This window comes from Palaemon carinicauda, chromosome 7 (genome assembly GCF_036898095.1).
Source record: "Palaemon carinicauda isolate YSFRI2023 chromosome 7, ASM3689809v2, whole genome shotgun sequence".
NCBI lineage: Eukaryota > Metazoa > Arthropoda > Malacostraca > Decapoda > Palaemonidae > Palaemon > Palaemon carinicauda.
In genome coordinates this window covers 158,729,867-158,739,866 of record NC_090731.1, presented here as the reverse complement: position 1 = coordinate 158,739,866, position 10,000 = coordinate 158,729,867, and the positions used below count along the sequence as shown (strand labels likewise).

At 32.3% G+C, this 10,000-nt stretch overlaps 1 protein-coding gene across 1 annotated transcript in view; it reads left to right on the top strand.

Annotated features, from left to right (window-relative positions):
• The window catches only part of LOC137644607 (G-protein coupled receptor GRL101-like), a 132,417-nt gene that overhangs the window by 27,549 nt on the left and 94,868 nt on the right, over positions 1-10,000 (top strand). The window contains 1 exon segment of the mRNA XM_068377561.1: positions 9,516-9,620. Within this exon segment, the coding sequence (XP_068233662.1) occupies positions 9,516-9,620 (105 nt within the window).

The window sequence follows — 10,000 nt, the reverse complement described above, 5'->3', positions numbered from 1 at the left end:
TGTCCTGAGAAATTTAATTATTTTTTTCTATTGGGATGTTCAGAGGAGCGTCTTAAGGGAATCTCTTTGGGAGGAGAAGATACGGAGGAAGAGAAGAAGTAGAAAGAAGAAAAGAAGAAGTGGAAAAAGAAGAGTGAGGAGGAAGAGGAGGAGGAGAAGGAGGAGGAGGAGGAAGAGAAGGAGGAGGAGAAGGAGGAGGAATTAGAAGAGGGAGAAGTAATCAAATGAACTCTGGCCTGAGAAGTTAAGTTTTTTTCTATTGGGATGTTCAGAGGAGCGTCTTAAGGGAATCTCTTTGGGAGGAGAAGATACTGGAGGAGGAGAAGATACTGGAGGAGGAGAATAAGTAAAAGGAAGAAAAGAAGAAGTATGAGAAGAAGAGTGAGGAGGAGAGGAACGGAGAGGAGGAGGAGGAGGAATTAGAAGAGAGAGAAGTAATCAAATAAATTATGGCCTGAGAAATTCAAGTTTTTTTTTTGTTGGGATATTTAGAGGAGTGTCTTAAGAGAATATCTTCTAATTCCTCCTCCTCACCCTCCTCCTCATTCTTCTTCTTCCACTTCTTTTCTTCCTTCTTATTTTGTAACTTCTCCTTTAGTTTATTCATTTCCCTATATCCTTTCCTCATTGGGCTATTTTTCCCTGTTGGAGCCCTTTGGCTCATAGCATCCTGTTTTTCCAACTAGGGTTGTAACTTAAGTAGTGTTAATAATAATAATAATAATAACAATAATAATAATAATAATAATAATAATAATAATAATAATAATAATCTGTTGAGGGTGAAGATAATAGAAATAGTTTTATATATTTGTTATTTACTTCTCTGTGGTTTGATTATTCTACTCGGTTTGTTTGTCAAAGATTTTGATATCATAGACACAGCTGATGAAGGCCCACCATCTGTACCATCTACAGCAAGAAGCCCATCACTCAAGAAAATATAAACACCTTCTTTATTATTATTATTATTATTATTATTATTATTTGCCAATCTGCAACCCTAGTTTGAAAAGCAAGATGCTATAAGCCCAACGGTCACAACAGGGAAAATAGCTCAGTAAGGAAAGGAAATAAGGAAATAAACTAAAAGAGAAGTTAAGGAATAATATTAACATTAAAATAAATCTTTCATATATAAACTATAAAAATTTTAACAATACAAGATGAAGAGAAATAAGATAGAATAGTGTGCCCGAGTGTACCCTCAAGCAAGAGAACTCTACCCCAGGACAGTGGAAGACCATGGTACAGAGGTTATGGCATTACCTAAGACTAGAGAACAAAGTTTTGATTTTGGAGTGTCCTCCTAGAAGAGCTGCTTACCATAGCTAAAGAGTCTCTTCTACCCTTACCAAGAGGAAAGTAACCACTGAACAATTACAGCGTAGTAGATAACCCTATGAGTGAAGAAGAATTGTTTGGTAATCTCAGCGTTGTCAGGTGTATGAGGACAGAGGAGAATATAGAAAGAATATGCTGGACTATTCGGTGTATGTGTGGACAAAATAAAAATGTGCCGTAACCAGGAGTGATTCAATGCAATACTGTCTGGCCAGTCAAAGGAGCCAATAACTCTCTAGCGGTAGTATCTCAACGGGTGGCTGGTTCTCTGGCCAACCTACTACCTATAAAGACTAATTTCTTCAACATGTCCCAATTGTTCATCTCCTTATAATGCCCGCTATCTCACTTATTAGTTACGATCTGATGTCAACTACACAAACTTCACTAATGGTGTTATTCTTCCTTAACTATTATAACAACAATAATAACAAATGCAGCCGTTTCTAGTCCATTGCAGGACAAAGGCCTCAGACATGTCCTTAGTCATGACTGGGGTTTGGCTATTTTCATCACCACGCTGGCCACTGCGGATCGGTGATTGTAGGAGACTTTAGTAGAATCGCTCACAGCAAACCAATGCACCCGGTTTTAGAGTTTATTGCGGGACAAAGGCCACAGACATGTCCTTAGTCATGACTGGGGTTTGGCCATTTTTATCAACGCGCTGGCCACTGTGGATTGGTGATGATGGGAGACTTTAGTAGGATCGCTCACAGCAAACCAATGCAGCCGTTTCTAGTCTATTGCAGGACAAAGGCCTCAGACATGTCCTTTGTCATGTCTGGGGTTTGGCCATTTTTATCACCACGATGGCCACTGCGGATTTGTGACGATGGGAGACTTTAGTAGGATCGCTCACAGCAAACCAATGCAGCAGTTACTAGTTCATTGCAGGACAAAGGCCTCAGACATGTCCTTAGCCATATCTGGGGCTTGGCCCTTTTTATCACCACGCTGGCCACTGCGGATTGGTGACGATGGGAGACTTTAGTAGGATCGCTCACAGCAAACCAATGCAGCAGTTACTAGTTCATTGCAGGACAAAGGCCTCAGATATGTCCTTAGCCATGTCTGGGGCTTGGCCCTTTTTATCACCACGCTGGGCACTGCGGATTGGTGATGATGGGAGACATTAGTAGAAACTCTCACAGCAAACCAACCTTTTTTGGGTGGCCCTGAGTAGTATAGCTTTGCTGATCATGGCAATATGAAAATCTTTTCACCATGTTAAGGTATTCCAACTCAGAGAGGGAACTATAATAAATTAACCTTCAAATCAGTGTCTAGAGACTACTAATTCAGATAGCCTTTTCCAGCGTTTACTATTATTATTATTATTATTATTATTATTATTATTATTACTATAATCATCATTATTATTATTATTATTATTATTATTATTATTATTATTATTATCATTATTATTATAAATTGCTAAGCTACAACACTCTTATTGCAAGCACTCTAAACTTAAATATAAATAAATAATGATTTATATTAACAGGATATTATATTTCATTCATGAAAAATATGTAATTCATTTTAAAAATATGAAAAGCTTTATGGAATAGATTTGCAAAAACAGGTACGCTACAGCATTAAACCTAGCATCACCGTTTAATGAAATGAACCTGACATTTCTCATTATATTCAGTTTATACGTTGAATATTTATTTAGAGTATAAAAGAATAATTAATTTCAAGATTATTATCATCGACATATGACACCCCGTAGCTACGTAGCTTATTTCCAAAGCTATTAAAATAGGAAAAGCTCGAAGTAGGTAGCTTCGATAGAGTTAATATAAATAGCCAACTTGCAACGAATTTTTTTTTTTTTTTTTAACAGGCTGAAATGAGTCTCTCTTCATCGTTTATATATGACAGATCTATTTCAACATTGATCCAGATATTCAAATATTGTTATTGATTATTCATTAATTCCCATGTAGTTTATTCATTTTCTTATTTCTTTTCCTCACTAGGCTATTTTTTCCTATTAGAGCCCTTGGTCTTATAGCTTCTTGCTTTTTCAACTAGGGTTGTAGCTTAGCTGGAAAAGCCTCATTTATGTAATAAAGAAACTCTCTCTCTCTCTCTCTCTCTCTCTCTCTCTCTCTCTCTCTCTCTCTCTCTCTCTCTCTCTCTCTCTCTCTCTCTATATATATATATATATATATATATATATATATATATATATATATATACGTATATATACATATGTATATATATACATATGTATATGTATATATTATACATATACTGTATATATATATATATATATATATATATATATATATATATATATATAGATGTGTATATATATACAGTATATATATATTTATATATATGTATATATATATATATACTTTATATATCTATATATATATATATACATATATATATATGTTTATATAGATATTTATATATACATACATACATATACATATATATATATATATATATATATATATATATATATATATATATATATATATATATATATATATTTCTTTCCTGTTACGCTCAGCGGCATTGCCGAGCATATGACTACCCTGTCTCTCCCCGTCCCTCGGTTAGTAGGGAGAGGGAGTAGTCATACCCTGGTGAGAGGGGTAACCCAAGACGTCCACTCGGAAACCACAATCTCCCACAAATTGCCGAACCAACCAGCAGGTTGTAGTTAGGAAAGCGGGAGGGTGTGGGAAGGGTTAAAGCTGTGTGTGTGCGTATGTGTGTGCATATCTATCCAGATATTCATCAGTCATTCTTGACAGGTCGCGCACACTAGTAATAATACATACATACGTATACCAAAGCACTGCCCCCAGTTTTGGGGGGTAGCCGACATCAAACAAAAGAAACAAAAAAAGGGGACCTCTCCTCTCTACGTCCCACCCAGCCTGACAAGGGACTCAACCGAGTTCGTCTGGTACTGCTATAATAATAATAATAATAATAATAATAATAATAATAATAATAATAATAATAATAATCCAATTTGCATCGTGAGAAGATAGTAATTACGTATATGATTAATTTGAAGCAAAGAATGAATATCATCAAGCTGAACTGGATTTTTTTTTTGGGGGGGGGGGGAGCGGCTTTAATAACCTTCCGCCAACAGCAGTGAATTATAATATGAATTTATAAATGCATCATACATCAAAAACTTCCAGCAACGTGTTATTTCATATCTCACCGACATTACAATTTATCGTTCTCGTGGATCTTTAATAAGTAAATTCTTAATAGCAAAAGTTATTACCTATTTTTCATGGTAATATTTCTCTTCATTACCAATGATCATAAACTTGTTTATTGCTGCCTAAGAAGAGTATATATAAGCTACTTAATCTGGTTAAACACACAGGAAATTTAATCGTGTCAAATACACATAGGCTATTTAATCTTGTTAAATGCACATAAGCTACTTAATCTGGTTGAATGCACATAAGCTACTTAATCTGGTAAAATATACATAAGCTATTGACTCTGGTTAAATGCACATAAGCTAATTAATCTGGATAAATACATATAAGCTACTTCATCTGGTTAAATACTTATAAGCTACTTTATCTGGTTAAATACATAAAGGCTACATAAGCTACTTAGTCTGGTTAAATACACATGGGCTACATAATCTGGTTAAATATATATAAGCTATTTAGTCTTGTTGAATACATATAAGCTATCTAATCTGGTTCAATACACATAAGCTACTTAATCTGGTTAAATGCTCATAAGCTTCTTAATCTGGTTAAATACATATAAGCTACTTAATCTGGTTAAATACATATAAGCTACTTCATTTGGTTAAATATATGTAAGCTACTTAATCTGGTTAAATACACATAAGCTACATAAGCTACTTGGTCTGGTTGAATACACACAAGGTACTTAATCTGGTTAAATCCATATAAGCTACTTAATCTGGTTCAAATACACATAAGCTACTTAATCTGGTTAAATATAAATAAGCTACCAAATCTGGTTAAATACACACAAGCTAATTAATCTGGTTAAAAACACATAAGCTACTTAATCTGGTTAAATGCATATAAGCTACTTAATCTGGTTAAATACACATAAGTTACTTAATCTGGTTAAAACACATAAGCTACTTAATTTGTTTAAATACACATAAGCTACTTGATGTGGTTAAATATACATAAGCTACTTGATTTGGTTAAATACACATAAGATACTTAATCTGGTTAAATACACATAAGCTACTTCATCCGGATAATACACATAAGATACTTAATCGGGTTAAATACACATAAGCTACTGGATGTATGACTTTTACACAGTGGTCAGAGAAGTAATCTATTTCAATGGTTAAATCTATTGCTTTAATGAATATATATATTCGTATATTTCTATTGCTTTTTTACTGCTTATGTACGTTGTCGATATAATTTTGCGATATCAAATGTACTATTTACATTTTTTTTTCTAACTCCTGTTAATCAAATGGTTTTATATGTAGATATTATTCCAGCCAATTCCAGTTATTATCTATATTATTGAATTGTACCAATCGTGTGTCACACGATCGTACATAGTAACGACATTTCATTTTGTGTATGTATTATACTTGTATCTTCGCTCTCCCCTCGCACTGATAGGAACCTGAAATAACATGTCTGTTTTTCTCACCGTTAACTGTTAACCGGTGAGCTTTTCGGTTGAACATGAAATTGCCTGTTATGTTTTGTATGCCCTTTTTGCCCGGAGTTTGTGTATATATAAACGACTGTTCTGTAATAAAGTTTACTCAGTTGTTTTCATCCTGCCTTTGAGTCACAACCTTCTCTCGGCCCGTCACAGTATGCAACCCGTCAAAAATGATGGTCAACTCTTCTATTAGACATGCACACACAAGCGCACGCAACCCGTCTCACCAGGGTATGGCTATTCTCTCTCCCCCTACACGAAGAACGGGGAGTACTGAGGGTGACCGGAAAGAAATATATATTTATATAAAAGTTATGGTGATAAAAAAAATATTTGGAAATTCGGAAAATTGATAAATGAAAACTTTAGATTCTTTAAAATATAAATGCAAAGATTTAAGATAATTTTATTTTCACTACCATAACCTTTATGTTAAAACGTAGTTCCAAAGTTCAATGTTGTTCTGAGGAAGAGCCATGAAGTGATTCGAAACACGTGTCGACACCAAATAATAAATGGAGAAAAGTAAATGTATTTTTGCTGTTATCCTGAAAACTATCTGCAGGACAGACTGTCCGGAGAGAAACTATTCTCGATTTTGGACGTCACTAAGATAGTACCTATTTATTATAAACGAGGAGTAATATGTCCAAGTACCATACATATATATATATATATATATATATATATATATATATATATATATGTATATATATTTATATATATATATATATATATATATATGTATATATATGTATATATATACATATATATATATATATATATATATATATATATATATATATATATATATATATATATATATATATGTGTGTGTGTGTGTGTGTGTGTTTACGGGTATTATAAAGAAACGCACACATATATAGATATAAGTACATGCATACACACACACACGCAAACGCACATACACACACATTATATATATATATATATATATATATATATATATATATATATATATACAGTATATATATATACAGTATATACAGTATATGTATATATATACATACATATATATATATATATATATATATATATATATATATTTATATTCAGAAATCTCTCTCTCTCTCTCTCTCTCTCTCTCTCTCTCTCTCTCTCTCTCTCTCTGTAGTTCATCCCATCAGATATGAGTCGATGGCTTAGGTCGTAATTAAATTTCTTTCTCGGAATGATGACGAATGAAAAAACTGATCTTCGGGATTTTATAACAAACTCGTTTACCGAACACTTGTACGTCACTTCTTCCTGATGTGAAGTCACTGAGATAATTAAATAGGCCATAAATAATGATCACTGGAGAGAAGTACTTTTTTTTCTAAGAATAGGTCGTGTTTATAGAAATGTTATTTGCCCCAAATTCTGAATGATATGTCTTCTATTCTCTCAAACTAACTATAATACTTCAAGTGAAGAACAAACGTAAAGTTAAAGGTGTCTGGTTTCAGCTCCAGTTTCTTCTGAATAGATACTCACCAGAACGTCAGCCGGGAAAGCCCAACCCCCCCCACTGTGGTGCCCAACCACAGCAGAGTCCTTCCCAGAAAACAATGTAACTCACAATCTCTGGTATCGATCTGCTGCCTTGCAAATGCTAGGCGATCACGTAACCACTGTGCTAGCTGATTGAAATCCCATAGCTAAGTCGCTCCCCCATGCTATATATATATATATATATATATATATATATATATATATATATATATATATATATATATATATATATATATATATATATATATATATATATATTGCCTTTTTGTTTCTTTCCAATGCTGATAAATCAATATTATAAAAGCTTTACTCTCCTAACATATCTACACTAATCTAAACAATCCTAGGCCTAGACCTGACACATATGTATTCCTTCGCATAACCCAAATCCCCAAAAGAAAAACACATAAATTAGGTTTAAGATTGAATTCCTTGAGAGGTTTACTGTTTTTGGTTTAATATTTCTGTGCTATACATCAAAACCGATTTTCTTGGGTAAGTTTTACTTTGAAGTTTACATTCAGATCTCCCTGGACAATTCCATCCTGTTCCGTAATACTAGGCAGGCAGTTAATTCTATTAGCCAAGCCTTCTCCATCATGAGGCTCAATACTACACAATATTCTAGAAGTTTTATTCCAGCTGTGACCAATTTGTGGAATGATCTTCCTAATCGGGTAGTTGAATCAGTAGAACAAAAGTTCAAACTGACAGCAAATGTCTTTATGTTGAACAGGCGGACATAAGTCTTTTTATAGTTTATATATGACATATCTGTTTTGACGTTATTGTTTTTAGAATGATTTATAGTTAATTTGTTCTCATCATTTATCTATTTCCTTATTTCCTTTCCTTATAGGGATATTTTTCCCTATTGGAGCACTTGGGCTTATAGCATCTTGCTTTTCCAACTAGGGCTGTAGCTTATCTAGTAATTATAATGATAGTAATAATAATGTCGAATAAAAACATCCCAGTCTTGAACTGTTTGTTATTCAACCGAAAACATATTTTTCACCCATTCAGTCATTTATTGATATCTTCAGAACCAAAATATTCAAATATCAAAGTATATGGAAATATAGTTATGAATAATTGTTATGAAAAAGTTTTCATTTGACTTAAATGATTAAAGAAAGATAGAGATTCAGTACATCTCTATTAATGAGTGAAATCATACCGTATTTTATATATATATATATATATATATATATATATATATATATATGTGTGTGTGTGTGTGTATGTATATATGTATATATACACACACATATATATATATATATATATATATATATATGTATATATATAAATATATATATATATATATATATATATATATATATATATATATATATACATATATATATACAGTGTATATATGTATATATATGTATATATATATATATATATATATATATATGAATAAATATATATATATTTATGTATATATAATATATATACACACATATGTATATATACATATATATATACAGTATGTATATATATATATATATATATATATATATATATATATATATATATATATATATATATATATATAAAGAAATGGACATGACCTGGACACGTAATGAAATTGACAGACAATACATGAACATTAAGAGTAACATAATGGGAACCCTATAGCTTGTAAAAGAAGCAAGGAAAGGAAGATAAGACGATGGATTGACGAACCAAGAAAGTTTGGGGTGTGGACTGGCACAGAAATACCATAAACAAACGTAGATGGAAGGACATGTCTGAGGCATTTGTTCTGTAGTGGATTAGTAACGGTTGATGATGATGATGATGATGATATATATATGTATATATATATATATATATATATATATATATATATATATATATATATATATATATATATATATATATACATATATATATATATATGTGTGTGTGTGTGTGTGTGTGCGCGTATACATCACATATACTTTTATTTTTTTTTTTTGCAGGCTGTCTTCCCAACGAGTATCAGTGTGACGATAACTGCATAGATCTCGTTCGCCGATGTGATAGGAAAGAGGACTGTCCAGATGGCGCTGATGAAGTCAATTGTGGTAAGTAGCTAATAAATTTCAATCTCCAGTTAGGGAAAGTGGAATAGAATAAGCTAAATATTTTCCGTAAAAAAAACCCCGTAAAACTCCTGGCATATAGATTTCCAGACATTTACCGTTTAAAAAACTGATATATTGACGTAAAGGTTTGATATTACGGTCACCAACCTGTAAAAGATAATAACAAGGTAGGGTAAAATTACGGTCGCCTAGTAAAAATACGGTAAAAATCCTGGCATATATATTGCCATATATTTACCGTTTAAAAAAACTGATATATTGACGTAAAGGAGTGATATTACGGTCACCAACCTGTAGAAGATAACTAAATATGGTAAAATTACGGTCGCCTGTATTTTACTGAAATAGGGCTGAAAACA